Source organism: Camponotus vicinus, unplaced genomic scaffold (assembly GCF_025532165.1).
Source record: "Camponotus vicinus isolate PSW18456_S1 unplaced genomic scaffold, iyCamVici1.0 SCAF_8, whole genome shotgun sequence".
NCBI lineage: Eukaryota > Metazoa > Arthropoda > Insecta > Hymenoptera > Formicidae > Camponotus > Camponotus vicinus.
In genome coordinates this window covers 9,282,155-9,303,915 of record NW_028141980.1, presented here as the reverse complement: position 1 = coordinate 9,303,915, position 21,761 = coordinate 9,282,155, and the positions used below count along the sequence as shown (strand labels likewise).

At 39.4% G+C, this 21,761-nt stretch overlaps 2 protein-coding genes across 4 annotated transcripts; one reads left to right on the top strand and one right to left on the bottom strand.

The window, feature by feature from the left end:
- The first annotated feature begins 6 nt into the window (after positions 1-6).
- Positions 7-18,913, top strand: Gprk1 (G protein-coupled receptor kinase 1). 2 transcript variants are annotated; one of them, XM_083106995.1, is made up of 15 exons: positions 7-1,052; positions 12,422-12,498; positions 13,254-13,327; positions 13,437-13,538; positions 13,660-13,734; positions 13,821-13,882; positions 13,959-14,010; positions 14,098-14,289; positions 14,373-14,680; positions 14,766-14,940; positions 15,160-15,537; positions 15,618-15,672; positions 15,755-15,903; positions 16,074-16,166; positions 16,493-18,913. In XM_083106995.1, the coding sequence occupies exons 1-15, from the start codon at positions 940-942 to the stop codon at positions 16,649-16,651; spliced, it is 2,064 nt and encodes a 687-aa protein (XP_082963121.1). In that variant the 5' UTR covers positions 7-939; the 3' UTR covers positions 16,652-18,913. The 2 variants fall into 2 exon arrangements, with proteins under 2 accessions (XP_082963121.1, XP_082963122.1); XM_083106996.1 differs by lacking the exons at positions 7-1,052; positions 13,254-13,327 and having other exon boundaries at positions 12,438-12,498.
- On the bottom strand, positions 18,083-21,695 carry LOC145976075 (uncharacterized). Of its 2 annotated transcripts, none has more exons than XM_083106997.1 (8): positions 21,280-21,695; positions 21,026-21,181; positions 20,424-20,771; positions 19,769-19,936; positions 19,457-19,653; positions 19,164-19,329; positions 18,931-19,093; positions 18,083-18,648 (listed from the first exon to the last, which is right to left on the bottom strand). In XM_083106997.1, exons 1-8 carry the CDS (start codon positions 21,349-21,351, stop codon positions 18,233-18,235), a joined length of 1,686 nt encoding a protein of 561 aa, XP_082963123.1. In that variant the 5' UTR covers positions 21,352-21,695; the 3' UTR covers positions 18,083-18,232. The 2 variants fall into 2 exon arrangements, with proteins under 2 accessions (XP_082963123.1, XP_082963124.1); XM_083106998.1 differs by having other exon boundaries at positions 21,026-21,198; positions 21,280-21,356.
- Positions 21,696-21,761: the final 66 nt, after the last annotated feature.

Here is a 21,761-nt window from a genome sequence, read left to right as displayed (position 1 = left end):
GGAGTGCGAGTCGTCGACTGTCGGGCGAGCAGTCGTGAGCTTGTGGGCAATCCGGTTGTTTTTTTTTTTCGTCAGTGCGCCTATTGCGTTCGTAACGCGTGAGATTTTTGCGCGTCTCGTCCCGGAGTGAACGCGCGCGTCCGATCACCCCGATACGTCATTAACCTCGAATCGCTCCGCGTAGTTGACGCGCGACGTCAATCGCCTGTACGGGCGTGACGAGAGGAACGGTACGTCGCGGCGCGTCGCGTCGCGTTAAAATGGGAGCTCGCGCGGCCAAAAAGAGGCCAGCCTCGTCTCGGTCGCGGCGCCCGATCCCATACGCGCGACAGACGGCGTTGTAAGAGGAAGAGAGGAGAGGAGCGTCGCGAATCCCGCGAGGATAACGGAGAAGGAGCGACAGGACGCGGAACGAGACGACGGGAGGAGCGCGAAAGCGAGAGAGACGGGAAGAAACGAAGAAAGAAGGAGAGAGAGGAAGAGAGCATCGTCCTCCGAAGCGTCGTGTTGTCCTTGCCACGACACTAACCTTAGTCGGTGTTGCTCCCTCGACCGTGATCAACGTCCATCCGTCGATTAAGGATCGGATCCGTCGATTAAGCGAGGCTCTCTCGTTGGATCGCGCTGCCATCGGAATGCTATCCTCGCTACCATCGTCATCGTCGCCGTCATCGTCGTCGTCGTCGTCGTCGGTGTTACGCTAAAAATATGCGGCAGTGAGAAACGCACGGCGGAGCACCGCCCGTGGCAGAGCGAAGCGGCTGGCTCTCGGCTGCGTGTGCTAGGTCCGGAGGTGCCGGACGGGGCAGGAGGGGGAGGGGGAGGGAGAAGGAGAGAGAGAGAAGAGGAGGCAGGCAGGATCCCGCTCGAGGAGGGTGAAGAAGGGGGTGATCATCGTGTTCGCGCGACAACCCATCGACGAAAGGATCACCGAGGAAAATGGCGGACCTCGAGGCGGTGCTGGCCGATGTCAGCTACCTGATGGCCATGGAGAAGAGCAAGTGCACGCCGGCCGCCCGTGCCAGCAAGAAGATTATTCTGCCGGATCCTAGGTACACGAGTTCTCCTTACTCCTTACTACGCGATTTCCGGCGGCGATGCGTGCGGTTCGATACGAGGAGGAGGCGGATGGCGCGGCGCCGGAGGACCTCTCCCCATTTCCTGCCCCTCCCTTCTCTCTCTCTTCCGCTTTTGTTTTTCCCGTTTTCTTCCTCCTATACCGTCTTCCTTGTCTCGCGTGCTCCGTTCGAAATCCCACTCGAGTCGCCGATGCATCCTTCCAGCGACGACGTCTCTCGATCGTCCGCCTCCTCCTCGCTATCGAACCCGCTTTCCCGAGTTTGGGGAATAAAAAAATGTTTACAAACAGCCGCGATATCGAAAGTCGACGCGCGAACATTTAGGGAGCCGATCCGTTTCCGGTAGTTCCGATCCTTTCGATAGTTATTGTTGATACGGATTCGCGTAATGTCGAGAAATAATCGCATTCTCATATGTGTATATTTGTTGGAGAATCGATCTCGATAAATCTCGAAAATGAATTACGTTATTCGTTTCGCGTGAGATGTTTTGACGTGGAAACATCTCTCTTTGACCGACAATCTATCTCGGATCTCTCATCGTAAAGAGATACCAATATTCCGAGTCAATCTCCACAGAAATATATAACGTACACACGATATACGCTCGCATGTTAAACTTTGGTTTATCTTGGGGAGATTAAATTCCCGGGATGGAATAAATTTCGTTCTATCGATCACAATCTCTCTCTCTCTCTCTCTCTTTCTCTCTCCCCCTCTTTCTCTCTTCCCTTCCCCTTTTTTCAAAAAATCGCTCGTTCCCGATCATATATCGTGGATCGATACTTTGCATCGATTATAACTTGCTAATGTTTACACTGTCGGCGTTATTTTTGGTCCGCAAACCGCGGATATTACCGAAGCTTTCGCTCCGTGAAAATAAGTCGACTCGGTAGCAGGCTTCGTTTTTGCTGGCGACTTGCCAAGCGAACGCTTCACGTGCACGGCCGAAACACTGAATAAGGCAAAACTGCGTGTTCGAGCGGCATAAAGGGTGGTGTCTGACCGTAATGAGAGGCTAGGAATTTCCACGGGATAACGTATCTCTTCCAGCTGTATTCGTTATTTTCTTTTATCTAGTCTTTTAGAAAATATCTATAGCTGCAAAATGACATTAGAAATATCTTCTTTTATCTAGCCTTTTAGAAAATATCTATATCTGCAAATGACATTAGAAATATTACAAAACTCGGGAAATTCCATTAATTACGAAACTAAGGAAAATATATACGTACTAAAGTATCGTTAACAGAGACATGACAGGTTTAAAAATCTAGTAGATTTTTTTCCTGTGTGTCGAAACATTTCAACCATTTTTTTTATCTTTAATTCTTGTTAAAGAGTACACGTCTACAATCGGATATGTTAATATCCGGTATTTAAAGGAACATTTCGTGACTAGTTTTCATATTATTCGCGAGAAAACACGAAGCGTTTAAAGCGTACAATTAATTATGTAAACCACGATATGGTTTTTAAACATCACAGAGAACCTTTGAACGTAAGCAAACAAGCATTTGACAGATTAATCAAACTACTGCGGTTTAGAAAGAATTTTCAAAAACAAACCACGTTAATGGTTTTATTTTTAATCCCTTTCGTTCCATCAAACGATGCCGTTTATTCTCCGGATTAAAATAGAGAATCATTGTGTAATAATTTTGTTAGTTCCTTGTCAGTGTCGGAGTACATATTTGGCGCACCCAACTTGCGTGAATGAATGACGATGCTGAATATCGGATTACATCGCTGTCCCCGTCTATCAGCGAGGCTTTAAAAGTCGATAATCTCGAGGCATTTCGAGCGCGAGACGTCTTTTTCGCCAAATATAATTACGTTTCAATTACACGGTGTGTACGCAAACGGAAGTTCCACGTCGGCGAGCAGCTTCGTAGAAAGAGTATCGATTATTCCGCGAAGCTATATATCTCTCTTACACGAAAGTTCGCTAAACTGTATTCGGCTAGGAGCAAAGTTCTCGGAGCGTGATCGATCCCGGGCAATTCCTTCAAAGCCATCGACACCGACAGCGGTAGTAATTAATCGCGTATAGACATTTGATTGCGCCGTCAAATACACGGATATCGCGCGCGACCTCCCTCCCTCTCCCCCTCCTCCCCCCCCCCGCGTCCCGTAATCCGTATATATACGTATCCTCGATATTACGCGATCGGAAGAATTCACAGGCTATTTGTGCGAGTGTCTCGTATTTTATTGAACGTAATCTCACCCTTATGTCGGTACAAAGGTTGGATTGAAATTGATGGCCGATATGTATAAATAACGAAATACATAACTCTTGTATAACGGAATAACAGGGAATGCCGCGACGCATGGTGCAGCTTAATGAATGGGTTATGTCATCGATTTCATTTCTATGATTAATCAATGAAATTTATTTCCGTAGATCTCACGCATTTGCATCTGATCGCGTAATAAGTAAGCTATAAAACGTCATATTTTATCGGGAAATCGAACGTCTGTGGAGGGTGAAAAATGTGCTCGATCTACGATTGAAAAAAATGCAATTTGTCTCTAGTTACTACGCGCATAAAAAAATGTTTCCAATTTTCTCCAACCTTCGGTTATTATAGAGCGAGATCAGATCCGACCTCGATGGATGCATTTTAAAAAATGTCAGAGTGCGCGAGTTGTTTTTAGCTCATTATTTTTGTAACGCTTTATAACATTACGAACGCGGTTAATTTGTATTATTCATCATCGAGGCGATCGTCGAGAAGTAAATTCAAGTAAAAAGCACTGCCCCTTTCTCTCTCTCTCCCTTTCGCGCCTAATTCCACGATGATCGACGCGATAAGACTCGGATACCGCGACTCGTCAAATCGATATTCGACGTTATTAGAAAGGGAAAATTGCACGCGTGATAAACTCATTCGATGGCGAGTTTGAACGATCGAATGGGGACACACAATGCCGACGGTCTTTTTTTCTCAAATAAACTGTAACCAGGTCATATGCTTAGTTTACGTAGCGTAGTAATCGCTGAGAAGCTTAGTCGACTAATATTAGACTAAAATTAACCCCGACTAAAAGCGTTGACACTGGTCGAGTATACTCGACTTGTCACATCGACCCAGTCGACCGTTACGTCGACTGTAAATCCGGTATAAGTCAACGTTAACGCGCTGTCAACGGCGACGTCGCAGCCTCTCCTCTCGTTCAGAGTGCTGGCTAATTAAAAAAAATCGCATACACAGCGGCGACGGTCAGATTATTCATGATAGCATTAATGCAGTGACACGTAGCGTACCCTCGCACCTTCACGCGGCCGCCAAGTTAAAAATGCGTGAACGCGCATCTGAAAGCACGATAACTATCCCTTTTTTCGCGCTCCTCTTACGGACCTCGCAGAGGGATCGCGCCACTCGTCGCGTAAAATAAGATTCCGAAAGGGGAGGAAAAAATCTAGAGCCTGTAAGATTGATCATTAACTTGGTAAATTACGAGCTGCGCTCGCAACCTGCGCATAAAACGAGAAATGCCACGTATAATTTATGCGATATTTAAGCGTAAATGCTACGCTCGACGCGAGATATACGGATGGAAAGATTTAATAAAAGAAATGTACATATTTCTCGAAAGTTAAGATTTTCGATACAAAAAAATTTGTCACGTAGGCGGGAAAGTCCAAGAGAAAATTCGCCAAATTTATCGAGAAAGTTATCCTTCAAAATTATCTTCGTTGCCAGCGCTTAGCTTTTATACTCGACATTTTGCGAGTGTTGATGTTTTAACGACGAGGGACAGCTTCGTGCGTGCTATACATCCTTGAACTATAAAATACGATATGATACCGCGATACGGCACGTAGTGTGCCGGTCTAATATAGTAGAAGCTTGAACAACTCAATTTTCGAGTTTAATTAACCGACGTCTCTTGCTCTTCGCGCGAAACATGTGAAACAGGCATGCACTCGTTACAACGTTTCGATATCTTACTACCGCGATTCCCGGTATGCCAGAGGCAAATGGTAAATTTCCTAGCATACGCGTAGAAAAAATATACGTAGAGCTAACCAAGAGATACCGCTTGCGTATACAATGCGAATGTAAACTATTTATCTTGTTCGTATTTTTTTTTCTGCTTCTCGTCTGTAACGAAACGTCGGATTTTTGGCCAGCGATCGAACCGCGACAATGATAAATTTGATTGCAAAAAAAAATGATTGAAAAGACGTGCAAATATCATTGCGAGAGGAAGATGCAGCGTACGAAAGTGTGTACCTTGTTTCAATCCACAAATAATCGAATCATCGCTACTGTTGACGCTCGGTAAAGTTTACTCTGGCTCTCTCTCTCGTTCGCGATGTGCGCCACATTCTCGTTCAGTTTCTTCCTCTGTTAACGTTGTCGACGTGCCGGCGCCTCTCGAGATGCCTCCCTCTCTTCAGAATCTTCTTACTCGCAAAACGACTTGCTATAAATCCTCTTATTACGACGGGGCGAGTAAGCGTATTAGTTCGAGATTATTAACGTAGCTCTATATTACCACATTAATCCGTTATTCAGAGCATCATTTACAATGGTACAGATATATATTTAGATATATTTTTCTCGTGTCTGTTTCTTAATTATACATATATATATTTTTTTTAAATAGATTTTTTTTTATCTCATTGGCACAGCTCTCTTTCACGAGGATTCAAACGCGAGACGGTATTGACATTATCCGTCAGTGTCGTCGGACGGGATCGGTTAATCGTTGATTGGCTCAGGTGGAATCGATAAAATACTGGGCCACTCGTTCTACTCCCGATATTCGAATAGAACGAACGACTACTATCTCTTTTTCGCGCGGAAGGAAATAACTCTGAGCAAATATATGAGGAAAGGGCAGCTGCCGGTCCTTCAGAGAGGACATGTATCGAGGAAGCCGCGGTCCCAGATGTAATTAAAGGTAGTAATCAGCGAGCCGGACAAATACACGTTCTCTCGTACTCTCTCGTTACTCTTGCGTCGTTGTAAAAACGCCTGGTTTGCTGTGTAAAAACGAATTTCGAAGAATAAATAAGTGAAATAAAGTTTCGAGAGAGAGAGGGAACCCAGTCACGCGTTATCGCAAACTTTCGTGACGAGCTCTCGCTAGATTAAATAATTATGTCCGAGTGACATTTGATGCCCGGAGGAGTCGTTTTCTCCCCTTTACGATTTTAACGATATTTTCAAACTCTTTATGTTTTTTACTCCTCATCATCAATATTAGACTTTTATCGCTTATGCGTCGAGGGCGTAACTTTGAAAATTACGAATGCAATTAGCATGAAAGTCCATATAATAAACACTTTATTTGCACCTCATTAGCGAAAAGAAAAATGAAACGTCAAGCGTATTAAAGAAAGTGGTAGCAAAGTATGGTAATAAATGAAAATGAATATTCTTTCTCTCTCTCGAAACGCGATCACGACGATTTGCTTCTCTCGAGAAAGGGTATTCTTGATAGACGTGACAATTGATACATCGCGCATCCCCATCATGCTACGATATACGTCGCATTCGCCGCGCATGTTGGCGCGCACAACTGTCACCGTAAATAGTGAGATACCGTCGTGCTACGTACATTAATTACCGTCTTTTATCGACGCTGCAACGCGTTGAAACGCGTTGAAACGCTTTGAATGGTAGCCGCGAAACTACCCTATTCATGTAGGAAAAAGAGAAAAGGAAAGAAGAAATCGCAATCAAGCGGAGAGAAAGAAGGGGAATGGAGGCCAGGGAGATTGAAGCTCCGAAAAGCCGATGTAAGAGATCCGCTTTGCCTAAAGGGGGCCTAAAAGGATACACCCGCACGAGTGCCCTTCGTTAATCCGAAGCCGCTTTTGCGAACAAAGTGTAATTTTTTCGTCGTTAAATCGCTCGCGGAATACGATAGCAGCCGATCGATGGAAATGGATAATGGCTGATGAAAATTCCGATCTACGTCCCCTCGTTATTTCGCTACCGTCGTCGCTTGTTTACGCGCTTTTAACGCCGCGTTCACGGTTTTAATCCCTAATGCCGGGCATAACTTTAGAAATGATTGATATTCGAGCTCGACTGCGGCCGGATCGCATTATGCGACACGAGGATAAATGACGTTACGTCGAATTTCAAACCGATACCGAAGAGTATCTCTCTCGTTTTTCTTTTATTATAGTTCGAGTCATTTTTTCGATATGATAAATGGCCTCGGGACAAACCCAACTTTGCTATGTAATATAGAGGTGATGGTTACGTATTAAATATTCTCGTCTACGCACACGAAAGGTTAAATGTGAGTTCTTTCGGCTTGATGGACGAGTATATCTTCTCGAGCGTTAACGACGCGTTGCCTCTGAAATGCTATTAATCGATGAAATTTCAATGACAGGGGAAAAAAGTATAAGGTCTCTTTTAATCGATATACATACACAACCAAGATACATGACCGCGCGAACGTATTATATTTACATTTCAGATGTATATTTTACAGAAATAAATAAATACGAGTGTGTGTTGAAGCGGCTTGGCTGCAGCTTTTACCGCGCGACTAGCTAATGCAACCGAGAACGACGCGAGTAATCTCCGTTTCAATAAACTTCTGCCTCCAGAGGAACATTTATTGCGACGCGCGCGGAAGGTCTCGCTTGATTTTTAGGGCGCGAACAGAAATACGCCGCGGTTTACGCGGTCTTGGCGCCGTATTTTCCGCATAAACTGATCGTTCTGCCGACTACGACCGTGCCACTTAAAATTCAATTGCCTACGACTAATCGAGCGCCATGTAATCTCGCGATCGTTGGAAATCCTGCGTCCTTGCGGTATAAAGTATCGACAATAACGATTAAGACGATAAAGTCTGTATATCTTTTCGCGGAAATAAGCAATCAGCTGAGTTTTTAAGACGCGTAATTTGGTAGATAGAATTTTACGATTATCGAAATCGCTGGCTGCGTTTCAAGATAGGTATGCGGAACTTCAGATGCTGACGTATCTTGCTACGATACGTTCTCGAGATTCAAATGAAGACTATAAATACTGGGTGGGAGATTCGTTAAACCAAGATCGCGAACGACCATTTTGAGGCTGAAAAAAACTTGTAGTCCTCGGAAGTGATATTTAATTGGCAACAGGAGAGTCTGTCAGATTGCTATCAGCTTTTTATTTTCTCCTTCTGTATTCTTTTTTTGTGCTCGATTATGCGAGTCAATTAATTAAACGGATTCCGAACAGATGAATTTGCATATAACTATCACTTTTTTTCCATAATCGCATAATATTATGCTCGACTTCAGATTCACTGCGTCGATTGGCATCATCGAATAAATAAAAATCTATCATTATTGTACATAACACTGTCGTACGCGATGGCTGGCGATGTTCCAACCAGTCGTTTGGAAACGCGCGAATTTATTTTCGGTTGCAAAGCTCATTCATCCTCTTCCTCTTCCCCTTAAGCTCGATACTTTTGTTCCACCATCGGAAATTAATCCATCTCCGATTACCTATCAAAAATTGATCCGAAACAAAACTTTACAGCCGCGCGTTTATCCTTGAACTCTATTGCTTAATTCCCTCCGTGGCTTTTATTTTGTCATTCTATTTTATAACCCCAACAGTTGTGCGAAGACATTTTCTCTAAAATGCCAAGGATGCGGTTGTTTATTCGCATATTTTTTTTTTATTTTTCTCTTTTTATAATTTATCTTTTTTTAATTGGTTACAGAAAATATATTTCATCGACATTCAAGGATATTTTCCTATCTTTATTTTTTCGTGCGTGGGAAATATCAACAATAAAATATTGAATGATCCTTCCTAAACACGCATGTATTCAGTAAGGGTGGGACACGCCAAATGTCAAAGTCAATGGCCCGAGAACTCTGGCAAGCATTTGTCGCTTCTTCATTCGCTTCCCTTAACGTTTTCTCTTGTCGAATTTGTCGTACTTTGAACGATAAACTATATAGAAAAGTAAAACTGGAAGCAGAGCGCTATTAAGTTTTGCCAGATTTATGGCAGCGTCTCACGAAGAGGAAAGCTATCGTTTTCCCAACAGAAGTTCGTTGACCACAACAAATTCGCCAAAGTAAAGATCGAAGAACTGAAACTTTGAACGCTCATGTATCGTTCGCGCATTACACGATGGCTCGATAAATATTTACTTAATCTCTTATTTACTCGTCTTTAAATACTTCAAAAATTCCCGAGCTACTCTCCTTAATTATTCCCGTAATAACATGCGAATAAATTGCGACATTAATTTAGTAATAAATAATCGTGCGACTATTAAAGAACTAGCAAGGATAATATAAATGGTAAAATGCTTTTACGTCGTTGAAATAAAAGTCCATGACGTAGTGCGAGATGCGTTCGAGAGAATAAATTTTAATATTTCTTTTACAAGTAGTCATTTTACATAGTAATTCTTTGAGACTTTCGAAAAACGCTCGGTACTTTAATGTTGCACGATTGCGTGAAATTAATAAAAATCCGACCGTTAACTGACAATCAGTGGCTGGATCGTCCTACTGGCGACTCTGATAACTTGTATAATTTAGAGAGATCAGCGCCCTTGGTATCTCTATGGTGACCAATCCCCGAGGCGCTATTGCATAAATAAGAGATACACTATAGGTGGAACGCGGTGGAACTTAATTATTCGTTCGCAAAGTAGAAAGGCACTGAATCCAGCCGAATAGACTTCACAGGCGATCGACCAAGTGACGGTGATAATAAATACGGTTAATTGAACATTAATAAAACTGATGTAAGATTCGAAAATTTTGCGATGGAGTAAAATTCTTAAAAGGAAATTTTCATATAAATATTTTAATTCTTCAATGATTAACTATCTATATTACTTGTTTAATTTTTTTTCACGATAAACTAAAAGTTTTGGAAATAAAAAATAAATGGTTTTCTCTTGCAGTAATTTTAAAAGGATAAAAGAACACATTCGATATCATGTATTACCATAAATATTTTATTTTCGGATTTTAAAAAATATTAATCTTTAATGTTAATCCGACTGATATTTTTTCCACAAGTCCAAAGTATTAAATAGCACAAAAAGAGGAGAATTCTCGAGAAATGCGCTTTTAACGTACACGCCCTTTAACATTATCTCTTCAAGAGTCATTGATGATTACATTCTTGTTATCACGAGAATGTTGCTTTTCAACGAGTGTCTTTTTAAATTGCTTAGTCACTTTGGTCATTCGAGTAAAAATAGCAATTACCATTTGCAGTTACGAGGTGCTTCGAAGTGCATTCATTGAGAAGCAATTGACCGCGATGCTGCGGTGATATCTAATAGTTTACGATGCTCAATTTGATTTGATACTACTGTATCATTATTTACTTTACCGACCAATTTGCATCAATGCTTATCAACGTGACTTATGTTACAGTTATGGCTAGAATATCAAATATTAAAGCCCAAAGTGCTTGTGCGATCGGTAAAAATAATCGCAACGTATGATGTAGGTCTGGTTTAAACCATCGACTGGTCGGATTTTTAATCGATTATAGCGTGTTTCCTAGATTAAGAATATACAGAATATGCTTTACTTCTATTTTGATTCTATATTTATACAAAGCAGCTTTTTTTAAATTTTAATTTTGATTAAAAATTTGTGAACGCAACAACCTGATAGACAAACATGCAAAAGATTCGATAAGACTAACTCTCGCATTATTTATCTAATTTTCAATTTATAAAGTATGAAATGCAGACATCACATCAAGTGAAAAAAAGAGTACAAAAGTAATTTTAAAAGCAAGAAATTGTATGGTACAATATTAGTACTTGTTTTCATCATAATAAGTTTCCTGATATAACGTATATTTCTCTGAAACGGTTTGAGAAATATATTTAGAATATAAAAAGTAATTTTTTTTTTCATTTGTCGTTTACAATCGAAAGGTTATTGTAAGTCTTACGTAAGTATTGCAGTTTGCAGTGGACGCGATCGCTCAAATTACTAGTGTAATATTTACGACGATTAATTAGTCGTTTTAATATTTTATCAGGTATCGTAGAGCAGCGCGATATATGAGAAAATAAGAGAGTCAAAGCGATTTTAATTAGCGCCTTCGTACATCATCGATGAACTCTACGCCTACGTATTTTCCGTGTATTATGCCACGAATCATTTGGATAATTGGAGGAGAAAGAGATACATACACTCACTGTATTTTGTCAAATAATTGGCTATTATGCATCTCATCATAGCATTGCGCTTTGTTATTCGAGCACGGCAGAGAGCATTCGTGTTCATGGAAACTCGTAAATCGTCATATCAATGCGATGCGACAAGCTATAACTCTATCGTTTTACATATTGATCAATTTTGCCGTGATATGGATGCGGCGAAACGTATGGAAATTTCGGATCACCGAGCATGCTAATATATCTTCCACGAAATGCCGAGCGCATCTTTGATAAGTTTATCATCGACATTTAATGGAATAACTGATCAGGGTTGCCATTCTTTCTGGATTCGGAATCTTTGGAATTTGAAACGAATCTTTGAAAATATTCGTCCTGAATAAAAAATAATCTCTTTATGTCGTCAAGTGTTATTTATTAATTTATTAAAAAAACATTTGGCGTGCAAGCGATTGATCGGCAACGCCTCTATAAAAGTAAGTACATACAGGCAAACGAACAGCGAATAAATACAGCAAACGCGCAAAACTAAATTCATTTGAAACTTTCTTTAACATACCACTTTAGGAGCGAATTGAACGTTAACGAACATTCCGTTTGCATTTCATTATAGCGTAAATATCTTCCGAACTTTAATAACGAAAATTTGCATTCGCTGTTTGTTCAGTGTACATACTTACCTTTAATTAAAGAAAAAATTCTTATATACATTAAAATTTTACCTCAATTATGAATAGATGTTACATTTTGGGAAAGAGTAAAGTAAGGTTTTCTTCTCTCTTTCCCCTTTTTTTTAGAACACAATCTCCGGTCGAAGCTCGATTGAGATGGTAATCTTAACTAATTGATGGAGAAATTATCTCTTTTCTTTCATGCTTTACTTTCCAGACAGAATATTGGTCTATTTGTAAATATTTTCGTTATATGTACATATATATATGTTTTATTTTTGTTTTACAATTTTTTTTCTTAAATCTTTGCCTTTTTACTCTTAAACTTTCTCTTTTTAATGTATTTAATTTAGTTTATACTCTTTGTAATTATTTTCCTTTGTAATTATTGCCTATATTTTCATTGTTGTACATTTATTAGTTGCTCAAAGAGACAGGGGGCAGGGAGAAGGAAAAGGGGGGATATTAATCTAAAATATTAAGGCTACTTATTAATTATAAAATCAATCTTTTTTGTTTCAGTGTTAGGAGCGTTATGCACAGATATCTGGAGAAGAATAACGAAGTAAACTTCGACAAAATATTTAATCAAATGTTAGGTGAGTAAGCTGTTGCTTTGATATTCCATTCTTTAATCGCCATTCGCGACTTTCGCTTTTTGACAAGATCAAAGACAGAAATGCTGAGATTTAGATGATAAATTCATTGATTTAATAGTTTATCGAGTTTGTAACGAGGAAAATTTCCTCTCAATAAACGTTTCTATCTGTATTTGACGATATAACTTCGAGGTATATGGTACTATTTTAGATATTGACATATTCTCTTCGATTGATACAATTAGAAAGATGTGTGCATGCACTATTCGCAGATAATTATAGTCATAATTATATTATTATTATACAGAATAATTGTCGCGACTTATGTTTTGCACCGTGAATTTCAAAGATTTTCAGCGTAAATGTAAATATTCATCCGCGTAAAAAAATTTAACAAAAATATCCTCGAGATAATTAACAGTCTCGTTTTAATTGAATGTTTACTATTTGTAAAGCATTATTTTGATATATCTGTTTGAATATCGAATAGAGATTTTTATATGAAAATTGCAAAATATTTCAGATTTAATAATATGATTTAATAATATATTTGATTTTTTGTCGCATAACATGAAATGTATAAATTAATCGCTATCCTCCGAGATGACCTGGAAAAATCTGTCCTCTTGTTTTTTGGCAGAACCGTGGTGTTTTGTACAGATTTATCACTTTTCGTGAAAATAACATCGATGTAGTGAATTGTGACAATATTGTAATATTCGCCGATGTCAAGCAAACTCCACATGTACTTCCAGGTTACCTTTTATTCAAAGACTTCTGCGAGACTGTAGCGGAGGAACCGATTCCGCAACTTAGGTTTTACGAAGAGGTTCGTGTTTTTAGCCCGCACACTATTTAATTACATTTCAGTAGCGTCGCATATATCCATATATCGTTGAGACAACTGCGTAAAGGAATTTCTTATTTACGCATTGCAGATCAAAGCGTACGAGAAGCTCGAATGTCCGGAAGACAGGAGAAAACTTGCCAGAGAGATCTACGACAATTATATTATGAAAGAGTTGTTGTCGCATTCTCACGTGAGTATAACATGGCATTGAATCGAACATTCACGTATTTTCTCTAGAGATATCGCTAGAGAAAAATTTTCTCTCTGTGATTTTGATATCATATAATGGTATATCTATATATATTTTGTAGGAATATTCACAAGAGGCGGTATCTCACGTGCACAAATATCTCATGAAGAATGAAGTCCCAGTTAACTTGTTCGAGGTAGATCACAGTCTCGTAGCCTTATCTACGTGATTGCGCATACGTGTCGATATTTACATGTCTCACGAAATCCTTTTTATTTGTAGCCGTACATCGAAGAAATTTTCAATCATCTGCGAGGAGAACCGTTTCAAAAATTTCTGGAAAGGTACAACTATACTTTAACGATATGTTAACCGTGCTGCGATTTCTGAATGAATAATTTGTACATGATTTTTTTATAGCGATAAATACACTCGTTTTTGCCAATGGAAGAACTTAGAATTGAATATTCAGGTATATTTCTCGAATTATTTGTCAAATTATTTTTTTTCAAGGACATTATTTTTGATAATGTATTATATCGTTTAATGGAAATTACAGTTGACGATGAACGACTTCAGCGTGCATCGAATAATAGGCAGGGGTGGCTTCGGTGAGGTATACGGTTGCCGGAAAGCGGATACCGGCAAGATGTACGCCATGAAATGTTTGGATAAAAAACGCATTAAAATGAAACAGGGTGAAACGTTAGCTCTTAACGAGAGGATAATGCTCTCGCTAGTCAGCACCGGAGTGAGTTTTTTTTTTTCTAAATGAAAATATCTGCGATGAATCATAAGCGATAAATAACGAAACGTAAAATATTGTCGTTGCAGGTAGATTGTCCATTCATAGTGTGTATGACGTACGCGTTTCACACGGCCGACAAACTATGCTTTATCCTGGATCTGATGAACGGCGGCGATTTGCATTACCACTTAAGTCAACACGGAGTCTTCAACGAGCCAGAAATGAAGTTCTATGCCGCGGAAGTCATCCTCGGCTTAGAACACATGCACCGCAGATACATTGTCTACCGTGATCTGAAACCCGCGAATATACTGCTGGACGAGCACGGTCACGTCAGGATATCGGATCTGGGTTTGGCATGCGATTTCTCGAAGAAGAAACCGCACGCGAGCGTGTACGTATAATACTGTTCGAAGCACGATTAAACTTTTCGACGCATATAACGCATCACTCTAGATTTTCTAACTCTCTTGTAACAGTGGCACGCACGGATATATGGCGCCGGAGGTACTTTCGAAGGGCACCGCATACGATTCGAGTGCGGACTGGTTCTCTTTCGGTTGTATGCTATACAAGCTCTTAAAGGGCCATAGTCCATTCAGGCAACACAAAACCAAGGACAAACACGAGATTGATCGTATGACACTGACCATGGTGAGTTGCACTGAGACTTCTGAGATGTTTCATCGCAGTCGTGTGTTGAATCATGACATTGAAAAAAATTTTTGATGAAAAAAAGATAAATAATTTTCGGATCATCACATGCAATCTATTGCTGCGCTGAACAATTAGCAAATATTTAAGCGATTTCGATAAAGGTTTCTCTGAAAAAAACACACTCGAAGATTCGAACAATTTTTTAATCGTTTGCAGAACGTTGAATTACCAGAGACATTTTCGCGAGAGTTACGATCGCTGTTGGAAGGTTTGCTACAACGAGATGTTAACAACAGACTCGGCTGTCGTGGCAATGGCACGGACGAGTTAAAGGCGCACCCGTTTTTCAGTGGTATCGATTGGCAGCAGGTGTATCTGCAAAAGTATACACCGCCGTTAATACCGCCGCGCGGCGAAGTCAACGCTGCAGATGCCTTTGACATTGGTTCCTTCGATGAGGAAGACACGAAGGGAATCAAACTGACAGAGGCGGATCAAGATCTGTACAAAAACTTTCCTCTAGTCATCTCCGAAAGATGGCAGGCTGAAGTAGCCGAAACTGTGTTCGAGACAATCAATAACGAAGCGGATAAGGTAAAAGAGATTCATCTTAATTGCTTATATCTTTTCATCATTTTTGTTTAATAACTGATTGCATTTTATTTTCCCAACAGTTGGAAAATAAGAAAAAGGCGAAACAAAAGCAACGGTTTGATACGGATGAGAAAGGTAACTGCATTGTATCAATATTCTAAGATTTAAGATGAGATGAAATTATAATTGATACAATGTCGATTATTCATATTTACAGGTTCGGACTGTATATTACACGGTTATATAAAAAAATTAGGAGGTCCATTCGCGAGCGCATGGCAAACGCGTTACGCGAAACTTTATCCAAATCGGTTAGAGTTACATCCAGAATCTGCGACTAAGCCCGAGCTCGTGTTTCTCGATCAGGTAAGCGTGTCGCTTACAAAGAGCATATGAAAGAAATAAAGCAAGAATAAAATTGCCAAATTAAAATGTTGTAGATATATCAGCATTTACTTAATAATTATATACATTTCAAGTTTTGTTTTATTCGCGAGCAAAAAAAAATAATTTTGTGCAATATGCAATTTTTTCAGGTCGAGGAAGTCGGGGCAGATTTGCAGCTTGTAAAGGGAGAACAATGCATCGTAATGCGTACAAGAGATGCAAAGATTGTACTTACAAATGCCGTAAGTGAATTTATTTTCAATATTTAGCGATAAGATACAAATTATATCTCGTACAAAAGATATGATTTATAATTCATGATTTACTTGTTATGATTAGTATGATTTAATTGTTCAAATAGTTTGGAAAATGTTTTAATTTAAAGTTTGAGTATTTTGTACGTTTCGAATAATAGTTTTAATGAAACTTAAAAGACATTAAATGTAAAAGATACCAAATGTATTGTTGTACAAAATCGAAAAAATTTAAGTTCCTCGAAGAGTTTGAACTTTTTGAATCATTCAATTGCCGAAAAATTTAAACATTAACAATAATTAACTCGCCGTAGGACGAGATAAGCTTGAAGGAATGGGCGCTCTCGTTAAGATCGGCACACAAATGCTCAATGGAGATGCTCGGCAATATGGCGAGGAAAGCAGGTAAGATCTACGGGACTGAGCGAGACGCCGTGATCCCGGCGACGCAACGATCCACAAACGGCAACTAGCCCATCGTCGCCATCACGTGCAACGTTGCACCAACATACTCCAGTCCCACTGCCCCGCAACAGCGACAGCAGCAACTTTTTTTATACTAAACGAATGATGGGGAGAGTGGCGATGAATGAAGAAAGAGATTCAAGTAGAGCGAGAGGAGCATTTCTTGTGGAATGATGTCGGTGACAAAATGCACTCGTAGTGCCTCGTCCTCCGAAAGCTCACTCTCAATTTTTCGCTGCGGCATTAATAAAAAAAAACAAGCGGATAAAAATCCCTCTCTTGGCACATCTCGATTACAAACGCAACGTCCCAAAAAATCCCGTTATACGGCGGATAGCGCTGCGCTGTGTATTATAGAGACTCTAGCCAAGTAGTATCGTATCGTGCGTACGTTCTCCCAGGGCCATGAGGATAATGCGCGCATGCCCATGCACAACATATACGTACACGTGTACACACACGAACATACACATATACTTAATCGCAGCTCCTTCTGGTCACTGGCGCGGACACGTAGGCATCTCGTTATATTTGTACATTAGTTGTATGTGCAATATGTGACGTAGCGACTAGCGACCAACCGAGCGACGAACAAAAATTAACAAGTAACACACGGAAAACACGAGACACACATCCGGTAGTGTATTATTATAATCTAGTACTCTATACGCGATCCCGTGCTCTTATTATTTTTTTTACGTTTCGTCGTATTGTTCGTTTACTTAATTTATTTAATAATGCAGGGAGAAAGAGACACCGGTTTTATATCTTGTCCTTACGATGAAATAGAAGTGACCCATTATTTATTATGTTGTTAAGTGCGAGAGAATGAGAGAGAGAGAGAGAGAGAGAGAGAGAGAGAGAACAAGAAAACTCGTTTGTATATTAGCCAAAAAAATCGAATACCGAATATACAAGCAACATGTGTACGCTTGAGTGGATATATGCGAGTCCGCTCTGGCAATAAAATGTGCGATGAACGTAGATGAGAAGAGCTTTTTTTCGTCCTACATCTTGTGTCAATAAATCAACGCTAAAAGCGCGAGTAAGTATTTGTGATCTCCATTATATTATGTTTGAACGGATCGTAATCTTTACGCGTCATCATGATCGAACGATGTATGAAATTAGTAAATGTTCGATTTAGCAAAGTTATACGAGAAAGAATTACATATCAATGTCACGAATGAATTGATTCATGGTCCATTTTTTATAACGTAACGATCGAGATTTAATATATTTATGAAAGACCAATTTCTTATTTTGATTAATCATTCATATTAGTTATAATTAAGTAATAATTCATATCTTCTCTGTAGTTTTCACTCATAATTTATAAACGAATTGATACTCATAATTTGTACGTTTGTGCTTTAAATATCCAACTATTGAACATTTACTGTGCAATTCGTTAAGATATATATATAGGGATCGTTTGTAGAATCGTAAAAAAGTTTTATTTTTTAGGCTTATATTAAATAATTATAACATTAAATTTCATCGTAAGATTTACGATACGAACATTATAATTAGCGATCACTGTGATAAAAAAAAAGAACATGTATAATAAGAGAAACACACGTCATATTTTATCTGTCACGAATCTCCTTCAATAATAATGCCAGCGTGGTATCCACCGATTCGGCTGACTTAAGTCTTCGTTCCAGAGCTTCGAAGTCTACCTTTTCGAGCCAGGCTGGTGGATCGCTTGTTCTTGACGGCAGAGGACATAGCAACCTCTCGACAGCGGCGCACAATCCGCACCACTCTCTAAAGTTCAACGAGTCTGTTATCTCTCCTATCACAGACTTCAGATAGGATCGCTGCTCATCCGTCAACGCCTTCCCGATCACTTCTTGAAGAGCTTCTTCGACGCTACTCGACGAAATGCGTCGCACGCTGTGCAATGCCTCTTCGTTAAATCTATTAAATATTCGACCGAAAATCAGTTTTCTTCCCGAAGTGATGTACGCATATTTGCTGAGATATTGAAGTGGCGTTAATCCTGCAACAATCATATCGTGAATAAATCCAAAATCTACAGTGATACGATGAAATAATTCAGGTAAAATACAAATATAAATATTTATGTATAAATATTGATTATATATAATTTCTAAAGTATAGATTGTATTGAAGCATAGAAGTATATATATATAGATTAGAGAAACTTTGCTTAGTGTGCGTGAGGAATACCTTGTATAAGATTTGTTACTTGTTTTAGTATATATTGTTAGATTCTTCCAATATATTGAGAATACATTAATGAACTCTGCATAAAACATACCACAAAGACTTTGACTGTCGAGTAATTCAAATCGCACTGCTTGACGGGAAAATACTCTGGGTGCGTTTTGCGCCAATAGACTGGCACTAGCTTGACGAGATCCGCGTAGAGTTGAGTAAGCATCACCTTTTACCCGTAATGCTTCCTCTAAGGCGATTCGTCTCTAAAATAATTAATTAGCATTTAGAAAAAGCATTTAGCAAACTTGGAAAGATTAATCTCAGCATATTTACTTTAATCGAGAATTCTGCTTCCACCTTATCGCGATCTAGCTCTCGACACAAGTGTTTCAGAATGTCAGGTGCGAGGAAACTCGGAGGCATCGTGTGACTCATTGTAGGCATGGGCGTCTTCTTAGAAGATGTCGAATCGTCAACATTATCGGTATTAATATGAACCCTGTTTGTACATTGTTTTTTTCTTGTTGAGAAAATTATTTTTCTTATCTTTTTTTCAATTCTCTCTTTATACATTAAAAAATATATTGTTTCTATAAATTTTAATGTAGATTTTTGTAAATACTAACGATGGCCGCCGCGATCCGTTTCCAATCTGTGAGACCTGCGTTACCGTAGGCTCGAGCGGATCGCGAACTTCCGTTTGTTGACCGTAAGTCGAGCCCCTCCTACACTTTCTTTTACGCAATCGCTTTCCCCGTCTTCGAATAATTATCGGTTGTTCACTGCCACTATCAGCTTCTTCCTCCACGTTCTTGGATGAGCTCTTTCATCGATTACATTCAACATTATTTTTCAAATGACATAAAATTTCACAAAAAAATTTCACGCGCGAAAGGAGGGCATATGTAGCAGTTTCTAGAGAAAGGTCGGATACTTACCGTTTCGCATCTTTCAGCGATAGGTGAGGGAGGTGACGGAGGAGGCGGTGCGGGTGTTGCTGACAAATGTTGTGGTTTCGAGACCGGCTTACAGACAAGTATCTCGCTTTTCCGGGGCATCGGCGGTAGTTCGAGCGTAAGAGCATGCCAGCTAAAGGTCTCGTTTTCCTAAAATCCAAATGAATCATTAATATTTTTACATACAGAACAATCACCTCAAATAAAATAATATCATTTTATAATGCATTATAATATATCAATATATTGATCTTTTCAAAATTAAGTTTTATTTTTATCTCATTTCTTAGAGCACATTATCATCTGTTGTGATATAAAGTAATTTATTTATTATTTTTATATCACAGAAAATTGTCTAAACTGCAACTATTATATATATATACTTTTACAAAAATCATTCTATTTATTACTAATTAATATTAATATTTAGTAAAATTATTATAATATTAGTAATATTGTTAATAATAGATTATTAATAATATTAATAAAATTATTATAATATTAATAATATTGTTAATAATAGATTATTAATAATATTTTTTGCTTGATGGAAAAGAAAAAGAAAATTTATCTATAATAAAGCTGAAAAAAATGCTGATAGCAACAATCGAGCGAAACTGACGTATCTAATACTGACCACCTGCTGATTCTGCGAGTTTGTTCGAAGATCGAGGACGAGGGTGGTGCGCTCGCGCGGATTACAGGTCACCGGTAGGTCCTCCTGCGTCGCGTGGTTAGTTAACGCGGTTGGACCGCTGGCAAGCGTGGGCGCCGGGGTCAAAGGTCGCGAGTCAGTTTCTGTATATTTTCGGAAGAGCTCCTCAGGCACCGCCGAAGCAATCATGTCGGCATTGTAACTATCGCCGGCGTCACCTCCGACATTTCCAGTCATCTCGCCTCTGTTCCCGCCCGCGCCCACCGCCAACAGACTCGTCCGTATCATTTCCATTTCCTCTGGCAGTAAAAGAGCTTTTCCCTCGGTTGCCTAACATTACGAAACATAAATAAAAGGACGAGTATTGTTACATGACAATAAACAAACGAAATCTTGGGGGAGAGAAGATAATAAATTTTGATCAAATTTCTCTGCTAGCCTTAGTAAACAATTGCTTAATAGTTCTTCAAATATCGTTCTATTACAATACAAAATATAAATGAAACACATTAGTTTCATATCACTCTAAATGGGACTGCGTATTACTATCCTCTCTCTTCGCAACGATGGATAAAATTTTTTACCCATGTATCCTTAGCGCGTCGAACCACCTCCTTTGCCTCGCAATCCGCTGGATGGTTGCACAGTACCGAGCAACCATAAGGATAAGGATTAAAAAGGCCGGCAAACGGTCGAAGGACAAACGGCGCTGCTTTGGTACAACCCGATAATTCCACGCTCTACGTATATGTAATCTCTAAGTAAATAATGAAAGGCTGATACATAAAGTGGCGCACGTGGCGCCCAGTTTCGTTGGCATAATTTTGTTTTTTTTTACCTTAGGCTTCGGTCTGCGAACCGGCCGAATTCGCGCGGAGATGAGACCGGTCGCACTCGCGATTCCGGGCATTTTGATTACGATAATAGATCGCTCTTTAAAAAACGACGTACGCTCGCTGTCACAATACTACACGTACAATACTATAACACACTGTGAGCTGAATAAATTGCTCTCCGACTTCGTTACCTTGATTCTACATGGGGACGTTGCTACGCGCGTCTGATGGGTCGATCGGGGAAGCTCGCATCCGTGGTTACGCGATCACATATGCGACTCTTTTATATTCCTATGATATATATGATCAAAATTTACATTTTTCTCTGAAAACAACGGCGATTTCTAAAGAAAACGTCAATATATAATACAGAATACAGAATATACCGTATAATACAGAAATATTTCACGATTATAATATTATGCAATGTTATTGCAATAAAAAAATTGTAGTAGTAGTCGCCTTTGGAAGGACTACAAAAACA